The sequence below is a fragment of the Bison bison genome, unplaced genomic scaffold (genome assembly GCF_000754665.1).
Source record: "Bison bison bison isolate TAMUID 2011002044 unplaced genomic scaffold, Bison_UMD1.0 scf7180017863994, whole genome shotgun sequence".
Taxonomy (NCBI): domain Eukaryota; kingdom Metazoa; phylum Chordata; class Mammalia; order Artiodactyla; family Bovidae; genus Bison; species Bison bison.
In genome coordinates this window covers 531,202-554,821 of record NW_011494566.1, presented here as the reverse complement: position 1 = coordinate 554,821, position 23,620 = coordinate 531,202, and the positions used below count along the sequence as shown (strand labels likewise).

The 23,620-nt window shown below is 38.7% G+C and overlaps 1 protein-coding gene across 1 annotated transcript in view; it reads right to left on the bottom strand.

The window, feature by feature from the left end:
- RB1 (retinoblastoma 1) overlaps positions 1–23,154 on the bottom strand; it is a 118,685-nt gene extending 95,531 nt beyond the window's left edge. Inside the window, exons 1-2 of the mRNA XM_010834047.1 lie at positions 22,837–23,154; positions 19,947–20,073 (exon numbers count right to left, since the gene is read on the bottom strand). Of these exons, the coding sequence (XP_010832349.1) occupies positions 19,947–20,073; positions 22,837–22,973 (264 nt within the window). The 5' untranslated portion in view covers positions 22,974–23,154. The remainder of the gene's footprint in view (positions 1–19,946; positions 20,074–22,836) is intronic.
- Between the last annotated feature and the right edge of the window lie 466 nt (positions 23,155–23,620).

Here is a 23,620-nt window from a genome sequence, read left to right as displayed (position 1 = left end):
CATGTTGGATTCAAACTCCTTAACAGGTACGTGTTTTGCAAAAATCTTCAACTGATCTGTAGCTTTTCACTTTCTTAAATAGTGTATTTCAAAGGGCATAAGTTTTTAATTTTGATGGAGCTCAATTTATTACCTTGTTTTATAGATCATGCCCTTGCCGGTACTATCCATGAAATCTTTGTTTAATCCAAGGTCACAAAGGTTTTCTCCTTGGTCATCTTCTGGAAGTTTATATCTATGCTTCATTTGAATTAATTTTTATGATTGTGCAACAAAGGGACTAAAGTTCATTTTTTGCATATGGATGTCGAATTGCTCCAGTATCATTTGTTGAGAGGAACTCCTTTCTCCATTGAACTACCTTACCCTCTGTGTGCAAACACTGACACGTATGTGTGAATTCTATTTTCTGATTCTCTGTTCTGTTCCACTGACCTACTTGTCTTTCTTTCCACCAATACTACAATGACTTGATTACGTTTTGTTCTTTTTTTAGTTCAGTTTGATTCAAGACTTTTAAATCCGTAAAACGACATTTGATTCAGTTCTCATTGTGCAGATTAAGAAACTGAAGATTAGAGCGTGGAGACTTGCCCAACACAGCCTATCAATGCCACAGGCCTATAAAACCCAAGTTTCCTAACACTCAAATTAGTCTTCTTCCTTTTATTTAAGAGTATTTCCTTACTACATTTCTACATTGATTTCCTAACATTTTCACTATTGAAATCCTTAATCTCACCACCCCACTAAGAGTCCTGTACTCTTAACTATTTTACTGTTCTGTACTCTTCATTTTTATTTTGTTGAGAAGGTTAGAGAATCACAATTCCAAAGGCCTCAACATGTTTCTCCACATCAAATAATTTCTAATTACCATATACTCCCAATGTCTCTGCATCTAGCTTCAGGTCCTTCTTCTCTTCTGACTTTGACAAATGAACATCCTCCTCCACTCTTAAATCAGTAAATCTACTCCCTCACTTCTTCCCACTTTGTATCACCTCCTTCAAGACCTAGTTGATTAATTCCTCCCTCTGTCTTACATAATTTATCTTACAGGTCTTTCTAAACACATGCTTCTGTTTAGCTACAAACCAGCTTGTGCTGTGGTGTGGTAAGTCACTCAGTTGTGTCCGACTTTTTGGGATCCCATGGACTGTAGCCCACCAGGGTCCTCTGTCCATGGGAATTCTCCAGGCAAGAATACTGGAGTGGGCTGCCATGCCCTCCTCCAGGCAGGGGATCTTCCCAACCCAGGTCGCTCCTGCATTGCAGGCAGATTCTTTACCATCTGAGCCACCAGGGAAACCCAAGAATACTGGAGTGGGTAGCCTATCCCTTCCCCAGGGGATCTTTCCGACCCAGGAATTGAACCAAGGTCTCCTGCATTGCAGTCAGATTCTTTACCAGCCGAGTCACCAGGGAAGCCCCACAAACAAACTTACATCACTTAAAAAAAAAAAAAAAAGCTATCCTTCTATCCCTGGACTTTATCAAGCCACTGTTCAAACCAGACATACAAACCTCTTACTATTCACACGCACACTCACCAGATACACTCTCCCAGTACACATCTACTGCACCCACTGAACACATACTTCTACTATGTAAGCGCTATTCTACTGAGGCTATTGTCTAAGCGTCGAAAGAGCTCTCTCTAAACTGAACAGACTTTTCTTTGGTTTCATCTACAAAGACCTCTATACGACATCTGACACCACTGTAATGAAACTTTTCTCCTCAGCTTTTCAAACACAGTCAACATCCTCATTCTCGTTTTTATCTCTGTCAACTTTTTCAGAGTTTCCTAATTCCAAAGACTTTTCCCCACCACGTTCTTTTTCCTTCTGCCGTCTGCAGCTTCATCCACTTCTACAGCAGCCCCAACTCCTCGACACAGCTGTTTCACATGACTCATCCTGCTTTCCAACCCTCACTGCTGTCTCAAGATCTAGGCCCTATTTTCCAACGGCAATTACAACCCGAAAATTTGTAACTGATTTGTTTCCTCAAAAATTTAGTTGAGAATTATGTAACGGGCTCAGAATAGCACCTTTGAAACCATTAAAACAGAGGAAAAGAAAGTTTTACTCAGCCAAAAGAATCACAAAAAAATAAATGAAAGAAGAAAAAAATGAGGAAAGGATAAGAAAAAGCATTTTACAAAAGAAAAAGACAGTAATTTCCAATAAACATATTTGGAATATAAGAACCTCAGAAGAGTGTTAATTGAAGGACATTTTGCTAATTTGCATCAAGAACCTTAAGAGTTCAGTTTTATCTCTATGGATTTATCCAATGAAAATAATTACTGAGTAAGATTTAGTATGATAAATGTTCAAAGAATTACAACAGCAAAAATAATGGGAAACATTCAAACATCTTTAAATAGAATAGTTAAATAAATTATGATAGAGCTGTATCAAGAGCTACATAAAACTCTTAGAAAACATTTTAAAGATTATAAGGACATGGGGAAAAAAACCAGACATGTTACGAGAAAAAAACATCAGAATACAAAATTCTGTGTATATTTTGACTCCAATTTGTTGAAAAAATTTAAAAGAAAGGATATGCAAAAATATATCAAAATGTTAACTATTATCTCTAGGTGGTAGGATTACAAATGGTTTTCATTAATCCTAGATATATTTTCTAAATTACCTACAATTATAAAATAGAGGGGAAAATAAGTCAATTAAGAAGTACTAAATTTATATAAAACAGGTGAGAGGAAAAATTATGAATATTCTTGAGAAAAATCTTTTTTAAAATAGTCAAACTTTAATTACATATACTACAGTTTAAATCATAATCTATAATCAACACTTAAGAGACTACTCATTTAAGCTATCATTTAGTTTAGTTTACTTAAATCACCCAACTGGTAACCCTGAGTTAGTGATATGACTTAACCAAAAAGTTTGTTGAGTTTTTTTCTCCATGATATTTTATGGAAAATACTGAACAAAGTTTTTGGCCAATCCAACACTTGCTCTTTTACAATGCACTAACTTATAAAAGAGCTCCCCCAAGTGGTAACATAAATCATCTTAGAAACATCTGAAAAGTAGGTTATCTTACTGAAAAGTAGGTTAACATAACTAGCATGAATTTAACCTGAAATTTTAAAAGTTAAAAACACTACTCTCTCTTATCTTTACTTTTTAAGATATCAACCATGAAAATGATGGAAATAAGCCATAGTAAACATGCTCTTTATCTCAGGGTCAAAAGGATACATCCTTACACCAGATTCATGAGACTGTAATGAGTGATTAGCAATAAAGTTACAAGTTAAATGTATTATAGAAGTAGAGGGGCTAAGAGCTGCCTTTATATCTTCCCCTCGGGGATTTCCTTACCAAGGTTATATGTAAGAACAAAAGAAACAACATGCTAATATGCCAGAAAATCCTCCCTCTCGCTTGCATAATATTAGCTGACAGCAGTTGAGCGCTAAAGAAATTCTTGATGTGCTCATAAGAACCAGAAGGCAAGAGTAGCACAGCCAAGAAGAATACAAAAGCTAACTTTACTTGTGCTCGATCATATTTTTGATTCAACATGCAGAGGTAAACACCAACTGAATTAGCCATCCAGTTACACAATGCCTTTGTGGGGAGAGTTGACTCTACTCCCAGAAAAATATGTTCTTGGCAAATTCAGATTCATCTAGTCTTCTGCCCAAGAGATGAGTACTTGGAGCTAAGAACTTCTACAGAATTCAGTGGTTAGGACTATTTAAGCACCTAACTAAACTCAATTCAGTTTACTAGATTGTTCAATTGTCCCTATCTCAACTATTTTGTAAGCATTTTGAAGGCATAATCACACTAAGTACACTGCTGAACCCGCAAGAACCTAGTACAATGGCCAGCACTAACTTGACATTAAATGTATATATTTTTTAAAAGCAGCATCAATAGTCATACCCTAGTATAGGATAGAATGACTTTTTTGACTTTCTTGTTTTTCCCCCTAGTAGGCTCAGAGAACTAAGCAGCAACTGAATCATGAGTAAAAAGTTTTAAGGTGAGAATATTGGTCCTACCACAATTTCTTTATCTCCTGATCACACACACATTGATCAGCTACTGAGGATCAGCAGGATTAATTCACACAAAGAAATGAATTACAGTCTTCACTTCCTAAACTTGTAATAACATAACTGACCTGGAATTTAGTTCCTAGTCAAGCTCTCTGCTTTATTGCATCAAAGGCCCAAAAAATGATCCCCAAGAAGACAGAGCCATAGAGCAGTGAAAACAGCCACCATATTAAAACAACTACTAATTAATTAATTAACTAGTGTCTACCCATCTTAGAAACAAAGAGTCAATTACTACAACTCAGATTTAATTATGTGTATAAATGGTATTTTTCAAAGTTAGCATGTCCATTCATTCCACCAATATCATTTGAAAAAAAGAAAACACAACTACTGAATAAATGAGTTGGCATTAGAATAAAAGAATCTCAGTTGGAAGGGAAAATGAAAGAGATCATTGATCACTGAAGTCCTGTGGTCTGGGAGTCTCTAGGGTTCAAATCATAAAATGATAATCCTTGGCAAATTTGCTTAAATTTTTAAAAACTTAAGCGAACCCGTATGTTTACTTTCAATAATGCCTCAGTAACTAAAGTAGCAAGTGTTTCACTTTTGCTAGAAATCAATGCAGCAAGGTAACACAATTTACCTTTATACTGATAAAAAACAATGGCTGTCAGGCTTGAATAAAATTAGGAAAAATTATTATTTAATAAACAAAGTTTGGTACACTTCCTAAAAGAGATCCAAGGTGGGGGAAAGTTTGGTGGTTTCTGACTGCAATATAAATTTGATTCAACTTATTTTAAAAGTGGTTTGCAGAATGAGAAAAATCAAGGCACGTACTGAAAGGAGGTAAAACAGAAAAGGAACAGGCATTTTTGACAAAATAACTCACTTCAAAACTCTCCTAAATATCTAGGTCTCATATAAACTTGACTACTTGTTTATAGCTGAACATGTAATAGAAATAACTACCAATCTGAACATCAATAATTATGAATGTCAGGCCTCTAAAATTATAATGTACATAAGGAAAAAAATTGATTCACTGAGAGTGTATTTATAATCATTTCTTTCAAAACAACACCTGTTTTATCTAAATTATATAGGGCATAAAGATGTTTAAAGTACAGAAAAACAAACAGTCCTATTAAATTGAGGTTTAAGATACCCTAGCAAACCTGGAAGCCTGTAACTCTCCACAGTCATTTCAATCCGATGGGGAAAAGGTGCTATACAGTATGTGATATGTTCTTCTGGTACCTACCATTCTTCTGGTATCTACTTCTAACATGAAGAATAAAGAGAGGTGAATGAATAAAGAAGATGTGGTATATATAATCAACTAAATGTCACTCAGTCATATAAAAGAAGGAAATCATTAATGCCATTTGCAGCAACATGGACGGACCTAATCATACAAAGTTAAGTCAAAGACAAATATCATATAATATCACTTATGTGTGGAATCTAAAAAACGATACAAATGAACTCACAGACAAAACAGAAAAAGACTCACAGACAGAGAAAACAAACTTATGGGTTACCAAAAGGGAAAGAGCTTGGGAGAAACAAGATATTCAGTATCTTGTTATAACCCATAATGGAAAAGAATTTGAAAAAGAATATACACACACATAACTGAATCACTTTGCTGTACACCAGAAACCAAAACAACACTGTGAACTTCAATTAAACAAAAAAGCAGGAAAAGGTGAAGAGAAAATCTGAGGGAGAAGTAGGGCAGAGTACAGGTACAGTATTAAACAGTGCTAGGCCTTATTGGAAAAGTGAGATATCAGCAAAGATTTTATCCTATGAGCAAAGACATAATCTATTAAATTTTGTAAGTGTGAATGTCTTCTGACCCAGTGGTTTCACTTCTAGGAATCAACATTACAAAAGTACTCTTTTTTGTGCACCAAATGTATATATAAAGCTATTCACTGCAACAGTTTGTAGTATCAAATGTTCAAAAATAAACTAAATGTTTGTTAATAGGGGAATATATAAATAAATTACACGTCCATACAATGGAAAATACATCCACTAAAAAGATTAAGCTAAACACAGAAGGAGAGGTACTCTTCACTACATGAAAAAAGCAAGGTACAGAAAAACACAAAAACTAGAAACTTTTATTAGCTGCCTATGGAGAAGTGGGTAACTTAGGGGAAAGAATGACAGAGGTTTTCATTGCTTACATTTTTATTTCTTTTGAATCTTAAACCATCTGAATCTATTGCCTATTCCAAAAGCATCAATAATTACTTAAATTGGTTAAAAAGTGTAAATAAATAATAAAACCTCAGTGGGAAAAAAAAAATCGTGTGTGTGTGTGTGGGTGTGTGAAGGGGGAAATGAGGAAGGGTTGGAGGGGCAGAATGAACAAAAATTTATCAGTGGTTATTTCTATAGAGGTGGGAATACAAAGAGAGCAACGGATATTCACTTCTCACTTTAATACTATAAAAAATTTTAAAAACAAGTATATTTGAGTTTCGAATATATATGTGTGTTTATATATAAATATACATTTATATATGCATGTTCATATGTAAATATATATTTCTTTGAAATACTGAAAGGGAAATATAGAAAAGTGGGAAAAAATGACAAGAAAGATGTTAGTGAGAAAAACTACATGCTATGTCTTGAAAGTTGGCATTCAAATCCATAAACAGTTACAAGAGTCATAATGACCACAAAATAAAATAAAATTGGTTCTCAGAAGAAGCCTCGCTAGTCTTCATTCAGAGATGAGAGTAAAATTCCTTCCATGGGTCCTCAGAAAAAAGAAAATATGCTGCAGTAAAAATAGCAGTCAAATTATATATTATTATAACAATTATAAATAATTACATGTTAGATATATCTGAGTAGTTCATGATGAAAGCTCATGATGAACTTTAATAATGCTATCTGACATATATATTAAGTTTAAGACACTAAATGGTGAAGAGGGAATAAATGGTTTGATTAAATTTAGAGAGTATAAAAGTAGAGAAAAATCAATAAAACCAAAAATTGGTTTTTTTAAAAAAAGATAAGAGAAACTTTTAGTTAGATTGATCAAGAAAAATGATTCAAATTAGTTAAAATTAGAAATGACATGAGGATATTAAGACCAATCTTATAGAAATTTTAAAACGAATCATAACAGGAATGTTATGAGCCACTGCATGCTGACAAATCAGATGATTTAGATTAAATGGACAAACTTCTAAAAAGAGAGAGAAGACCAAACCATCACAAAAAGAAACTGACAATTTGAAAAGACCTGTAACAAAGTTAAGAGACTAGACTAGTAATTTTAAAAAATCTCTACACCGAGAAAAGTCGAGGCTCAGTTGGTTTCATTGATGAATTCTACCAAACATTTAAAGCAGAATTAGTATCAATTCACCAAGTGAACAGAGAAGGCAATGGCACCCCACTCCAGTACTCTTGCCTGGAAAATCCCATGGATGGAGGAGCCTGGAGGGCTGCAGTCCGTGGGGTCACGAAGAGTTGGACACGACTGAACGACTTCACTTTCACTTTTCACTTTCATGCATCGGAGAAGGCAATGGCAACCCACTCCAGTGTTCTCGCCTGGAGAATCCCAGGGACGGGGGAGCCTGGTGGGCTGCCGTCTAGGGGGTCACACAGAGTCAGACACGACTGAAGCGACTTAGCAGCAGCAGCACCACCAAGTGAAAGTGAAGTCACTCAGTCATGTCCTACTCTTTGTGACCCCATGGACTGTAGCCTATCAGGCTCCTCCGTCCATGGGATTTTCCAGGCAAGAGTACTGGAGTGGGTTGCCATTTCCTTCTCCAGGGGATCTTCCCAATCCAGGGATCAAACCCTGGTCTCCTGCACTGCAGACAGACACTTTACCATCTGAGCCACCAGGGAAGCCCATCAATTAACCAAAATGCTCCATAAAAGCTGAAGATCGAAGGAAACATTTCCCATCTCCTTCAGCAGTCAGTACTACCCTGACACTAAAATCAGACAAAAACACTGCAAGGAAAGAAAATAGAGACCAAAATCTCTTATGAAAAAATGCATAAAAATGCTGAACAAAATACAAGGAAACCAAATTTAAATATATATATATATATAAGAATAATTACGCACCATAAACAAGTGAAACTTATCCTAGAAACACAATGTTGGTTTAAAATCTCAGAAGAATATAATACGTTATAATAAGGAGAAAAAACATACAGTTGTCTCAATAGATGCAGAAAAAAATCATTTGACAAAATCCCAAACCATTTGACAAAATACTCAACACAACTGGAATAAAAGGGAAGTTCCTCAACCTGACAAAAGGCATCTCCAGAAAGCCTACATCATAGGTAACAGTAAGACTGAATGTTCTCCCACTAAGATCAGGAAAAAGGTAACAATGTATTGGAGGTTCTAGCCAGGGCAATCAGCTAAGAAAAAGAAATAAAGGGCATCCATCTCAATTCCAAAGAAAGGCAGTGCCAAAGAATGCTCAAACCAATGCACAATTGCACTCATCTCACACGCTAGTAAAGTAATGCTCAAAATTCTTCAAGCCAGGCTTCAGCAATACGCGAACCGTGAACTTCCAGATGTTCAAGCTGGTTTTACAAAAGGCAGAAGAACCAGAGATCAAATTGCCAACATCTGCTGGATCATGGAAAAAGCAAGAGAGTTCCAGAAAAACATCTATTTCTGCTTTATTGACTATGCCAAAGCCTTGGACTTTGTGTGGATCACAATAAACTGTGGAAAATTCTGAAAGAGATGGGAATACCACACCACCTGACCTGTCTCTTGAGAAACCTGTATGCAGGTCAGGAAGCAACAGTTAGAACTGGACATGGAACAACAGACTGGTTCCAAATAGGAAAAGGAGTACGTCAAGGCTGTATATTGCCACCCTGCTTATTTAACTTTTATGCAGATTACATCATGAGAAACGCTGGGCTGGAAGAAGCACAAGCTGGAATCAAGATTGCCGGGAGAAATATCAATAACCTCAGATATGCAGATGATACCACCCTTATGGCAGAAAGTGAAGAAGAACTAAATAGCCTTTTGATGAAAGTGAAAGAGGAGAGTGAAAAAGTTGGCTTAAAGTTCAACATTCAGGAAACTAAGATCATGGCATCTGGTCCCATCACTTCATGGGAAATAGATGGGGAAACAGTGGAAACAGTGGCTGACTCTATTTTTGGGGGCTCCAAAATCACTGCAGATGGTGATTGCAGCCATGAAATTAAAAGACCAACCTAGATAGCATATTAAAAAGCAAAGACATTACTTTTTCAACAAAGGTCCATCTAGTCAAGGCTATGGTTTTTCCAGTGGTCATGTACGGATGTGAGAGTTGAACTATAAAGAAAGTTGAGTGCTGAAAAACTGACGAAGAAAAGATAGAAAAGATATTACTATTACAATAATAGTGTATAACTCCACGTTTTGTTTCTATATAATTTAAGAGACTGATGCATTACAAAATCATTAGTTTATGTTTTTGGACTCTGGATATAAAAAGGCATACTTTTGTGACATCAATAACTGAAAGGAGTTTGGACAGGGCTAATGAAGTATAATTCTCTATATTATTGAAGTTAAGCTTGAAAAAATTCAAATTAGAGTATAAAACTTTAAGATGCTAAATGTAATCCCCATGGTAATGACAAAGAAAACAAAGAATATACACAAAAGGAAACAAGAAAGGAATTTAAACATTTCAATACAAAAGGTCAGCTAAATACAAAAGAATCACTGAAAACAGAAAATCAACAGAAAAACCAAGGAAATCAAAAGCTGATACTTTAAAAAGATCAATAAAATTTAAAAAGCCTACAGTCAGATTAACTTTTAAAAAGAGAGTGAAGGAGAAGACACATTATTATAATAGAAACGCATGTGCCTCTTTTTTCCTTGCTGCCTTTTGAATTCTCTTTAACTTTCACCATTTTACTGAGGATATGCCCTGGGTTCATACTGTCTGTGACTGTGTTTCCTGCACCTGGATGTCTGTTTCCTGTCTATGTTTGGGAAGTTTTCAGCCATAATTTCATGAGACAAATTTTCTACCTCTTTCTCCCTCTCTTCTCCTTCTGGAACCCCTATTAATGTGATTTTCAGTACACCTAATGTTGCACCCAAAGTCCCTTAAACAATTCTCAATAAAAAATTTTTTTTCTTTTTGCTGTTGGGACCAGGTGATTTCCATTATTCTATCAGATACCTCATGCATTCTTCTGTATCACCTAACCTGCTCTTCTCTCTAGTGTTTTTCATTTCAGTTATCCTGTTTTCTAGCTCTGACTGGTTCTTTTGTAATGTGTTTTCTAATCCCTTGTTAAAATTCTGTGTTCATCTATTCTTTTCCCCAGTTCAGTTAGCATTCTTATTACTATTGGATTCTTTATAAGGTATTTACCTCCGTTTCATCAGAGATTTTTTTTCAGGGGTTTCTTCTTGCCCTTTCATTTGAAATATAGTTCTCAGTCTTCTCATTTTGTTCAGCCTTTTCCGTCACCATGAAATTAGGTGAAACAGTTACCTATCTTAGTCTTGAAGGGGTGTCCTTGGTGTGGCAGTGTTCCTGTACAGTCTGCATGTGCCCAGTGGCTCTGATCTGCGAGCTGCTGGATCAGAAGCGAGCGAGCGCAGGCTCTCGTCCCCCTGGCTGTGCGGGCAGCCATCATTCTGATGGGTTGAAGTTGGAGCAGCTACAGTCCGAACTGGGGCTTCTCTGCTCAAGGGCGGTCTCCACCCTATAAGGGGTGGGGGCGGGGCTCCAGCGGCTGGAACCAGAGTACTGAGGCAAGTGGGTTTCTGCTAGGAGGAAAGTGGGTTTCTGACAGGAGTCCCTGTCTAGATATGGGGCGCGTCCAGTGCTGAGGACACGGGGCTGAACTTCTGTGCTGGTTTCTCTCCCTCCCCAACCCCGGGCGTGCATGCCTTGGTTAGAGGCCGGGTCAGGACTTGAGCTGGCGCCCGCGCTCACTGACCCGGTTTCACTCCGTTCCAGATGTGCGCAGGGACACACCAGCCTGCGATGGCAGGCCCCACCCTAGAGCTAGTTTTACTCCCCCTCAAGTGTGTGCAAGGTCGGCCTACCAAGTGACAACATTCTCCGCCTGGGATGAGGCTTTGCTTCCTCCAGGGTGTACACTCTGACACCCAGGCTGGCAATGTCTGCCTCCACACTGGTCAGAGTCAGGAGCAGTGTGCAAGCAGGCTCGCAGCCCTCCAAGTGTGCGCACTCTCAGGAGCAGCCCGCGCCTCAGTAGGTGCAGCGCCAGGGCAAGAGGCGCTGGAGCAGGAGCCCTGAGCAGGCTGCGGGATACACTGGGATGGTCCTGGTAAGCCGGCCAGAGCCCAAGGAAGTTTTCCATCTGCTGACTCTGTGCTGTGACCGGGAGGAGGCAAGTCTGTGCATGTCCTTCAAGGGCCGAGTCTTGGTTTCTTAGAGCCCTCCGGTAAGCCCCAGTGGTTTCCAAACCAGCTAAAGGGGTCGTATTCCCAGGGTTGGACCCGTGGGCTAGGTTGCCTAATACGTGGCTCAAATCCCTCACCCCCCCAGGGAAAATCCCCAAGCCTGTGCCATCTCCCTCCCCTTCCGTACCCTCCACTAGCGGGTGCAGGTCCCAACCAGACCAGACTGCTTCTCCTCCCTTTCTGCCAGCCTTTGTGTAGTTCTTCCTTTACAGCCTTGGTTGTGAAAGAGCCATCTGGCTAGTTCCCAAATCAATTTTACCAAGCACCACTCTATATGTAGTTGTGGTTTTGATGTGTTGGTGAGTGAAGGTCTACTCCATCTTGATCTCTCCTCCCCAGGTACGGTTTTTCACAGTGGATGCACCAATATACATTCTTAGGAACAATGTACGGTTCCCTTTTCTTTATATTGTCACCAACGCTTGTTACTTCTTGTCTTTTTGATAATAACCATTCTAACAGATGGGAGTGGTATTTTACTGTGGTTTTGATGTGCATTTCCCTGGTGATTTGAGAGGTTAAGCACCATGTACTTGTTAGCCATCTGTGTGTCTTCCATGGAAAAATATCTATTCAGTCCCTCAGCCCATTTTTTTTTTAAACTGGATTATTTGTTCTTTAAGTATTTTGGATATTAACTCCTTATTAGATACAAGATTTGCAAATATTTTCTCCCAATTGGTAGGTTGCCTTTTCATTTTGTCAATGTTTCCTTTCCTATCAGAAGCTTTTTATTTTGATGTAGTTCTACTTGTTTATTTTTGCTTTTGTTCGCTCTGCTTTTGGTGTCAAATTCAAAAAATCATCACTGTCAAATTCAAAAAATCATCACCAAGACGGTGGTCAAGGAGCTTGCACCTATGTTTTCTTCTAGGAGTTTATGGTTTCTTATGCGCAAGTCTCTTAATCCAATGAGTTTATTTTTATCTATAGTGTGAGACACTGGTCTAGTTTTCCCAGAACCCTTTACTGAAGAGATGGTCTTATCACCATTGAATATTCTTGGCTTCTTCTATCATAAATTAACTGACCATATATGTGTAGGGGTTTATTTCTGGGCTCTCTTTTTCTCTTGATCTATGTGTCTGTCTGAATGCTAAATCCCATTCTATTCTGATGACTACAGCTGTGTAATAGTTTGAAATCAGGAAGTGTGATGGAAATGATAATGATACAATACCAAAGGCATGATTCATAAAAGAAAGAATTTATAACCTGGACTTTATTAAAATTATTTCTGCTCGCCGAAAGACACTGTCAAGAGAATGAGAAGTTAAGCCAGAGAATGGGAGAAAATACTGGCAAAAGGAATATCTAAAGGGGACTGTTTTCTAAAACACACAAACTCCTCCTAAAACTCAACAATGAGTAAATAAACAACAGATTAAAAAATTGGCACAAGGTGTCAACACCTCTCCAAAGAAGATGTACAGATGGCAAATAAGCATATGAAAAGATGTTCAGCATCATATGCCGTTAAGAGAATTACAAATTAAAACCGTGAGATATCACACCTATTAGAATGGCCAAAATGCAAGACAGTGACAACACCAAATGCTCGCAAAAATATCAAAGCAGCAGTGCTTTCTTGAATGGTACCACCACTCTGGACACATTTTGGAGGTTTCCTACAAAAATGAACATACTCTTACCATAGGATCTCTGCAATAGGATCCAACAACAACACTCCTTGGTGTTTAAAGAGTGGAAAACTGATGTCCACAATAAAAATCTATAACAAATGATATAGATATAGAAGCTTCATTCATAGCAGCTAAAACCTGCAAACAACACAGCCACCTTTCAATAAGTGAATGGTTAAACAAAACTGTGGTCCAGCCATACCATGGAATACTACCAAAAAATAACAAAGAAACAAACTATTTTCAATGAGCTGGATTGTGTTCCCTCCACAAAATTCCTATGTTGAAGCCGGAGCCCTAAGTATCTGAGAACATAACTGTGTTTGGAGATAGGGTCTCAAGTGGTACATAAGTTAAAATGAGGACAGAAATGTAAACCTAATTGAATCTGATTAGCATCCTTACATGAACAGGAAGTCTGGACACCCAAAGGGCACCAGGGATTTGTGCACAGGAAAACCATTCCAGAAAACAAGGAGAAGGCAGCCATCTGCAAACCAAGGAGGGAGGCCGCAGAAGAAACCAAACTTGCCCATAATTTATCTCGGACTTCCAGCCTCCAGAACTGTGAGAAAACACATTTCTGTTGTCTAACCCACTCAGTCTGTGGTATTTTTTATGGCACCCTTAGCAAACAAATATAATGACATTTAACATCAATGTGTCTCCAGGGAATTATGCTTGGAAAAAAAAGACAATCCCTAAGGTTAAATACTACATGATCTGATTTCCATTTCATTCTTGAAATTACAAAATACAGCTGACTCTTGAAGAATATGGCTGCAAACTGTGTGTTATATACTTTTTCAATAGTAAAGGCTACTGTTGTTTTCCAGTCGCTAAGTTGTGTCCAACTCTTTGCAACCCCACAGACTGCAGCATGCCAGGCTTCCTTGTCCTTCACTATCTCCTAGAATTTGCTCATATTCATGTCCATTGAGTTGGTGATGCTATCTAACCGTCTCATCCTGTGCTGCCGCCCGGCCCCCCTTGCCTTCTATCTTTTTCAGCATCAAGGTCTTTTCCAGTGAGTCAGCTCTTTTGCAAGACTATAGTACTACACTATAGGCATTTTTTTTCCAATAGTAAATATTATAGTACTACATGAGCTGAGATTGGCTAAACTCTCAGATGTGAAACTACAGAAATGGAGGAACCATGTATATGAAGAAACTGTGTATACAGAGGGTCAACCATAAGTAATACAGATTGTCGACTGTGTGGAGGTTTGCTGCCCCTAACCCCAGCACTATTCAAGGATCACCTGAATGTTATTTTTGAGTAAAGATCTTATTAAATGTCTATGTATAGTCAAACTGGTCTGTTGGTATTATAAGATAATATTAATACTTGAAAAGATGATTATAATCATTGGTCACTTTTGGGGAATGTTATAAGACCAACTCATCAGTTTGAAAACTAGTCAATAAACACAAAGAATAAAGCACTTATCCTACCTTTCCTGAATGATCTATACTTCAGAATAAACACAGTTGATGGAGGAAAGTTTCTATTTACAGAAGAATTACAACTAATAATTGAAAAGGGAAAGATTAGTTCCTCTAATGGCTCCAGTCAATGGTCATCAATAATAGCTTACATTAAAAGAGAGAGAACAAGACATTATGTGTCTACCAATAGGCATACACAACAACATCTCTGAAGCATTTCTTCTGAAAAATATCAAACCAGGATCTGATCAGGCCTCTAGAATCATTTCTAGAAAACACAGAGAATTAGGAAATATGTTAAACAATGAAGGAGGTACAATCTGTAAAATACACACAGTAAAAAATCTCACAGGATAAAAACTCCAGTTTCTTCAACAAATACATTGAAAAAAAAGAATAAGAAAAGAAAGGAAAAGGGGGAGGGAAGGAAAAGGCAAAATCTACAGACTGAAAGAGATTTAAGACACAAATCAACCAATCACACTGTGTAGGCCTTATTTAAATCCTGAACTTACTGAAAAGAATTTCTGAAACAAGATAATTCAAACAATGGATATTTGATATTAAGGAATTTTCATTAATTTTATCAGATATGATGAACTGTGGTGCTTCTGTGTTTGGAGGGGATTGTCTTCTGGTGCAGCTTGTAGGATCTTAGTTTCCAAATCAGGGATTCAGTCCATGACCCCTGCAGTGGAAGTGTGGAATCCTGATCAGAGGAACACCAGGAAATTTCTTGTGGTCATTTTTTTAAAGAGTTCTTTTTTTTCTCCCCATACATACTGAAATATGTATAGATGAAATATCATATCTTGGATTTACTTTAAAATAATCTGGAGTCAGGGAGAAACAGAGTTTGGCCATGACTTTTACTACTGAAGCTGGTTAAGAGTTATGTGAGAGTTCATACTATTTTCTTTAACCTACTTATATAAATATCTGAAACTCTCCAAAATAAAATGTCTTTAGAAATTAATCTTAGAAGTAGAATCAGAAATAAAAGAACCTGCAGATATCCTACATCTGTAATACAAATGTAACACTCACGTCCATGTTCTTTAGCAGTTCACAGTCCATAGGGTCGCAGAGAGTCAGACGCGGCTGACGACACACACACAAACATGTTCTTAAATGTATTTTGCTCAGCAAAACCCACAAGCAATCAGAATATAAGCACCATCTTCAAGTAGATAGGGTGTATAAGGACTAAAAAATTACAGGTAAAGAAAATTTTCATTATACATAATTTTAAAATATATATTCTGCTAAGGTTATTAAGAAACCTCTTCATATTTTTGCAGCACAGCTTAAATAGAATGCCTAGTTTTACTCTAATTCCAAACTATTCTCTTCAATTATCTTTCTAAATGTAATTACCTCTAAAATGCTTCTATCAAGGGTAATATATTTCAAAGCCCTTGAATATATACACACACAAATAAACATACAAACATACAAATACACACACACACCCCTATGCAAAAGCCTAAAAGGATGATATTCAGATGTCATTTCTGCTTTTCAGATGAGCAAACTGAGACTGGGATTAACCAATTTGCCTAAAATCATATAGCTACATTACAACTACAATAAGAGTTTTTTGCCCTGAGGTCCAAGGTTTATTTCTTCTCTGCCACACTGTCATTCAAGATGCAGAAAGAGAACCAATATTCCAACAACTGATTTACCATAAGTCACAGTATGTGAAGGACATCTGACCAATTTCTTATTTTATTTATATGCTGTTAAGCAGCATGAACACAATTTAATCATATGACAGCAACCACATATTACACACTTACTAAACATTTATACAAAAAGGAGAAATTTCTAGACAAAATACCACAAACCTTTCCTTTAAAAGGATTAATATATGCTTTCCTGCACGTATAAACAACTTTTTTTTACTCTCAAGAACCTAAAAATGTAAATTTTAATGAAAGTGCCACATCAGAATCACTATACATCCATTTAAAACTTAAACCATTTTAACTGATCCTTAAATTCTTTTAAAAAATATTAATATAAGATTTTCTGCAGTAGCTCATTAGTCATGACCAAATATAAGCACTCATTTACACTAATAAATGCTTTATATGCATGAATTTAATCTACCAAATAACTCCAAGACCCAGAAATTATTGTTAGTTCCATTTACAAATAAGATAATTGAGACTTGGAGATTTTAGGTACCTTTTCAAGATCACAGAGGCAGTAAATGGCAGATTTGAAACTTGAGTTAGTCCAGTCTCATGACAAATTCTTGCTCTTAACCCATCCTTTGTTTCAATAAACATTATCTATTTTCAGTTGCCAAAAATTACCCTGAGTTACCACATTCTTCTTGTTTCAAAGAAGATAGCCAAGTACAACTAGAATGGCTGCATCAGAAACAGGTTCATTTTGTCACTCTCTGGCTTCTCAGCATTCACTGTGTCACATTCTCCCTTAGAAATTACCACATAAATGAAGATTAAATTATCAGGCCAACTCTCAAAAACTTAACTATCACTGAAAATAACATTTCTTGGAAGAGTCTAGTGAACTGTAACAGAAAAATACAACATCATCCTGTCGTACCCAACGAAAAGATGCCCCAAATTCCAACTGTAACATGAAGTTCCTTTCTTATTTTCCTCAGCACACAACCAGGAATGACTTCTCATCTCTTAGTCCCCATCAAGAGCATCATCAGGAGATGAGTTTTAAACTATGCCAGTTCCCATCGAAGATAGGGACAAAGCCAGGAGAAAGAAAAGGGTAGGATAAAAAGCAGTAACATTTGTTTATTTATATATGTATATATGAAGGTCCGAAGCCCAAAACTATTACTGCTAGAATTCAGTCTTTTTAAAAAAGTTTCCTGTGAACTAGCCTGCAAATCTAACTACATTATTATACTTACTAACAGATCTGGATTCCTGGGTCAGGAAGATCTGCTGGAGAAGGGATAGGCTACCCACTCCAGTGCTTCCCTTGTGGCTCAGCTGGTTAACAATCCACCTGTGATGTGGGAGACCTGGGTTCGGAAGATCCCCTGGAGAAGGGAAACACTACCCACTCCAATATTCTGGCCTGGAGAATTCCACGGATCAGAGTTCCATATAACTGAGTGACTTTCACTTTCAAGAAAGCTGGAACACAACTCACTTATTTGGCAACTATCTGCACTTACCAATACTATACCAATACTGTCTATAATCAACTACCCCTTTTCAACTTTCTGAAAAGTAAAAGCTTAGTATTTATGGAAGATAGAGAAGTGAAGGAGTGATGACTCTCTTTAACAGTACATGCAAAGAAATGGCTTTGTACATGATGTACCCAAATCAGTGGAAATATATATTAGGTGCTTTGGGATGATAATACCAAAGTCATTCATCCAAGATACTTCAAGAATGCCTTTTTAGTATGCAGTTCTAGAATATGTTCAAATCTTTGGAAATTGTGAGGTTTGTTTTCTCTTTTTTTTTTATTACCAGATACTGAAGCTGAAACTCCAATACTTTGGCCACCTCATGCGAAGAGTTGACTCACTGGAAAAGACCCTGATGCTGGGAGGGATTGGGGCAGGAGGAGAAGGGGACGACAGAGGATGGAGATGGCTGGATGGCATCACTGACTCGATGGACATGAGTTTGAGTGAACTCCGGGAGTTGGTGATGGACAGGGAGGTCTCGCGTGCTGCAATTCATGGGGTCACAAAGAGTCGGACACGACTGAGCAACTGAACTGACAGACCGAATGCTTGTGTTCCCCTCAAATTCAGATGCTGAAAACCTGATGCCCAACAAGATGATATCAGGAGGTAGAGCCTTCAGGAGTGATTAGGTCAGTAGGGAAGGGCCCTCATGAATGGAATCAGTGCCCTTCTGAAAGAGGCCAGCAAAAGCTCCCACCGGTTCTGCCAACTGAGGCCAGTGACAAGGCACTATCTGTGAATTCCCTGTGAATAAAGAAGTGTGCCTTTACTAGACCCAGAATCTGCCTGCACCATGATCTTGGACTTCCCAGCTCCAGAACAGTGAGAAATAAATTTCTATTGTTTACAAGCTATCCAGTCTAAGATATTTATTTTAATAGTCCAAACAGACTAAAACACTAGAGATTTTTTTTTAACAGTTATAAATAGTATTTTTATGGGATGTATATAAACATATTTTGCTGCGTTGATTGGATGAGTAAAAAACCAAGTCAGCAGTGTACTCTAATACAATGCTGAATGAAAACGTAAACTCATTAAAAGTGATTAGAGTGCAATTTAGCAAAAATTACCAATAGTTTTATAAATGCTCATAGCTTCTGACTCAGTAATTCAAATTGTAAGAATTTATCCTAATAATCAGAGATTTGTTCATTAATCCATTTAACAAATAATTGAAGACTTAATTTGTGCCAGGTATCACTCTTATGAATAAGGATGTTTATCACATTGTGTATACAGCTCCAAAAAGTTGGGGGGGAAATGTCAAATAACAGAAAGCTAACAAATCAGAATACATCTAATGGATAAAATATTATAACACCACTGGAAATGACATTATCAAATATATCAAAAAATATTTAACAACATAAAATGCTCATGTTAAGAAAAAAATTTTTTTTAATTTTACAAAAACTACATGTAATTACATATATAACTATATGTATGATCCCAAATCTGTATTTTAGATCTTATTAGTCAAGATCCTTAGTTAAGTTACTCAATCTCACTCAGCTTCAGTATCTTCATTTATAAAATGAAGATTTTACATTTTACATGTAAAATAAGGATTTTATGCTTCACATCTTAAAGGCTTGTCAGATGAGTTACTTGCAAAGTGCTTACAATATTCTCTAGTACATATAAAGTGTCAATAATTATTTGCTAGTGATATTATTATATACATAGATGTTGAATATATATGTGTATATTCAAGAAAAAAATGGAATATCAAAATATTATCAAAGATTCTGAATTCTAAATAAATAATTATAAGGCAATCAGGAAATTTCAATACTGATTATGCATTATGATATTAAAATTATTTTATGAGTCATTTTTTGTTTTTTAAAAAGTCTTTATAGCATAGTGAACTATTTATGAATAAAATATAAAACCTAAGATTTGTTTTAAAATACTTTGGTAAGGGGCTTACATGGAGAGATGGGTTTTTAAAAATTTTTAATGTTATCAGAAATAAACTACCTCTGGGTAATAGGATTATTAGTAGCTTTGCTTTATAAATTTTCCACTTTCCAAATTTTCTATGGTGATTAAAAATTATTTCTGAAATTAAGAAAATGTTTTCAAAAAATTTTGACATTCCTTACCAATACTCCATCCACAGATGAAACTTTTTCCCAAGTTAACCAAGCTCTTTCTCTGACATGATCTGGTAGCTTTAATTTCTGACATAATGCAGTAAAATCAGGTTCTTCAGTTTCTTCAAACTCAAGCCTACCAAATGAAAAAATATATAATAGGCACATATTTCAATCAAATTAATCAGATAAATATTTGTTTCAATAGTTTGCACAGAATAGCACTATCCTGAAAGACAGCATCACTAAATACTTTAGAATCTTATTTATCTTTGAAAAAAATTACACTTAGAATTTAAACATATATTCATCTTTTTCAGTCTTTCCAGAATGGTAATACCACACAGTGAAAAATGTTTGCTGGTCTGGTGAATCACATACTTCAGAGCAGCAAAGTAGCTTAAAGTAAGTACAAGAGCTAAAACTGTTTGGGAAAGTTGGGTTGGTTAACAGCAAGAGGAAAGCAATAGATAATATTACAAAACCAATTTAATATCACTAACTTTTGCTAAAATTCGGTTTACCCTTCACAGTGTTTTATTTAATCTACTTACTAGTAGTTCTTAGATGAGGATTAAATTCAGCCTTTTCTTCCTGATTTTCCTTAACCAAGACAGGCAGTCAAAAAATTCTTCTTGGCTAATTCTTTTTCAATCAGTTAATGTCTACTTGACCTCTAATAATAATAGTAGTAGTACAAGGAATAGCTTATAATTTTTTAGTATTTATTATGATCCCACACAAAGTACCTTAGATGAAGGTAGATTGAATCCCCACATCGGCCTATTAGATAAGTCCTCTTACCCTGTTTTACAGATAAATACCAAATCAGAGAAGTTAAAGCACTCACTTGAAATCACAGACAGTATGTCAGAAACCCTGATAGAAACCCAATAATCTAACTCTATAATCCTGGCCCTTGAGCACTATTCCAGACTGCCAACCCTTCTCTGAAACATAATTAACTTTTGGTTATCTCAAGAATGAAGATGGTGTGCTGTTTCCCTTAAGTAAACTTTCAATTCTCAAAGTTGACATGGGCTCCATCACTGGAAATGCAGTTGGACTGGGCCCTGAACCCACCCCAGGTAAAATTCTTGGCTTCAGACTGCCAGGCAGTGGTTCTATCTCTGTTAAGTAGTTAACCCGTAGTTTGATAGCCCATAAGGACACATTTTATGGGTAAGAATAATCAAGAACAGACTATCTTGCGTGGTTCTGACTTAAAGAATTTGTGATAGTTTCATCATTTAAAAGTATATAAAATTAAGTGTTGGAAAATAGAAGGAAAAAAGACTTTCTTTTCCCAGGTGATGGTCAGAACTTCAACATTTCTGGTTACTCTACAATATTCAAGAATGCTTCCAAGCTCTGTGGATAACAGGGTTCTTTGCAGTAGACTTCACTGCTCTTACCAAAGGGAAACTGGAAAATACTGGACATATCAGAGTTTAATCAGAAACTAATGTCTTCTCCTAGAACATCCCTGGGCTTTCTTTTTTTTTTCCCCCACTAGTGAGAATGATTTTTAATTGATAAGACAGTCATATATGAATTTCTAATAGCCCTTCACAAGCCATTTCCAAAAGCTTTTCCCAATCTTTAACAATTTGTCCCGAATTCTCTTAGTGCAGGGGGAGGTGAAAGAAATAGGACCTGTTGATGGGCTAGAACTGTGGGAAGGAGACAGAAAGGAGTCCCATTTCACTGTAATTGATGTGCAGTCTCAAAGCAGGGCCAACTCTGACAATAATAATGGATAATTATACTCGTTCAATTTTTGGTTCTAACCATAAAGCATCACAATCAAGAAAAATAAGATGTTGCAATACATTATCTCCCTTGTCAAGTTCCACTGCATTATCGTAGACTTGCTTAAATTTAGAATCCACTTACGAGAAGAAAAATAATTCCACGTGAGCACAAAAACACTCGTTTTGTACTACAACAAACGAAACAAACAAACAAACAAACAAAAAACAACAACAAGGACACCAGGATCCTTGCTGGCTCAAAGCCGAAAGGCAAAATGGAAGAAATAACGAAGCACGCTGAAGCCAATGAAAATACGCAACAAGAGTTCTGGAAAACAAGAGAAAAGTTTAGGAACTTTTAAGCTCTTGGGCTAAACGTCTCACAATATTTTTGCCCAGGCACGAGTTCTTTCTAAAGAGTTACGTTCCACCAGTCACTACCGATGGCCGTGAATCCTCAAGACCGAAAACCCCCTTCTAAGAGAACGCCACAAGGCGCCTCAGCCGAGCTTCCTGGGGGATAACTGACACTCAGGACCCTACCCTTCACGTCCGCGGGCATCTCTGCCGCCGCATCCAAGGCTTTTCTGGCTGTCTCTCCCAGGACTGGGCTTCAGATACAGCTGCGCGCCCAGAGGGGGTGGGGAAAAAAAAAAAAACAAAAAAACTTCCAACTGTTGCATCGTTAGAGACCAAAAGAGAAAGTCAAAAGACCACTGGAGGACTACAAATCTCAACGGCGAGAAAAACCTGTCCAGCAGACACCAGTTAGTTCTTTTCTTTTTTTTCTCTTTTGCGTGTGATGGGGTCTTGAAATCACCCGCCGGATGCGCAGGGCCGTCTCGCGGAGCAAAGGCGGCACCTGTCACTTCGCTCAGCGACCCGAGCCCCACCCGCCCGACACCTGTCAAGCTCGGAGCCGAGACCCCCTCCCGGCCGCCCTCCCCTGGCGGCGCCCGCACCCAGACCCCTGTCAGCTCCCTCCGGGCGCTCCGCCGCGAGGGGTGGTGAGGGGGGACCGTCCTCCCGCCCGGACCGGCGCCCCGCGGGGACGCGCCCCCGCCTAGACGCCGCGGCGCCCGCCGACGCAGCCTCGGGGCGCCCTCCCCGTTCGCCGCCTGCCGCCGGTGGCTCGGCCCGCTCACCTGGCCAGAGGCAGGTCCTCGGAGCCGCTGTCCTGCTCGGGGTCCTCCTCAGGGGGCGGCGGCAGGGGCGGCGGCGGGGGTTCCGCGGCGGCGGCGGCGGCGGCTGCTGCTGCTCTCCGGGGGGTTTTGGGCGGCATGACGCGCTCGCTGGGCAGGCGCCGGCGGGCGCTGGAGGAGGGCCGGGGAAGGGAGAGGACGCGCGCACCTCGGGCACGCCCCGTCCTCGGCCGACTCCCGTTACAAAAATAATTTGAACGTTCCCCTGAGAAAAAAACCGGGCCGGCCCTCCCTCGCCCGGCAACCGAGCGCCGCGGCCAACCGCGGGAAAACGTCACTTCCGCCCGCGGCGTCACGTCCGCGAGGCTCCCGGGCCCGCCGGCGTCGGGAGGGCACCGGGGTGCTGGGCTAGGCGAGGCAAGGCGAGGCGAGGCGCGGGCCGGGCGGGCGGGGAGTCCCGGACCGGCAACCCAGGCGGCCGCCCGGAGGCAGCAGGCGCTGCCGCCGCCTCAGCCTGCCTCTTCTCGAAACTCGCCCCTGCGGGCGTGGGTGGCCGAGTAAGGGCGCTGCCCGGCCCGGTGGGTACGCGCGGGCTCCCTCGCTATAGCCGGGTGGATCCGGGACTGCAGCCGAGGCCCCCGCCGGGGAGTATCGGGCGAGCGCACCCGGGGCGGACACGCCCCTCTCCTCCGTGGGCGGCACCCTCCCGCTCGCCCGCGCTCCTCCCGCTCAATCCGTTAAGCGAAGTCAGCCAAAACAAAAACAAATACCCTCTGGGACACCTATG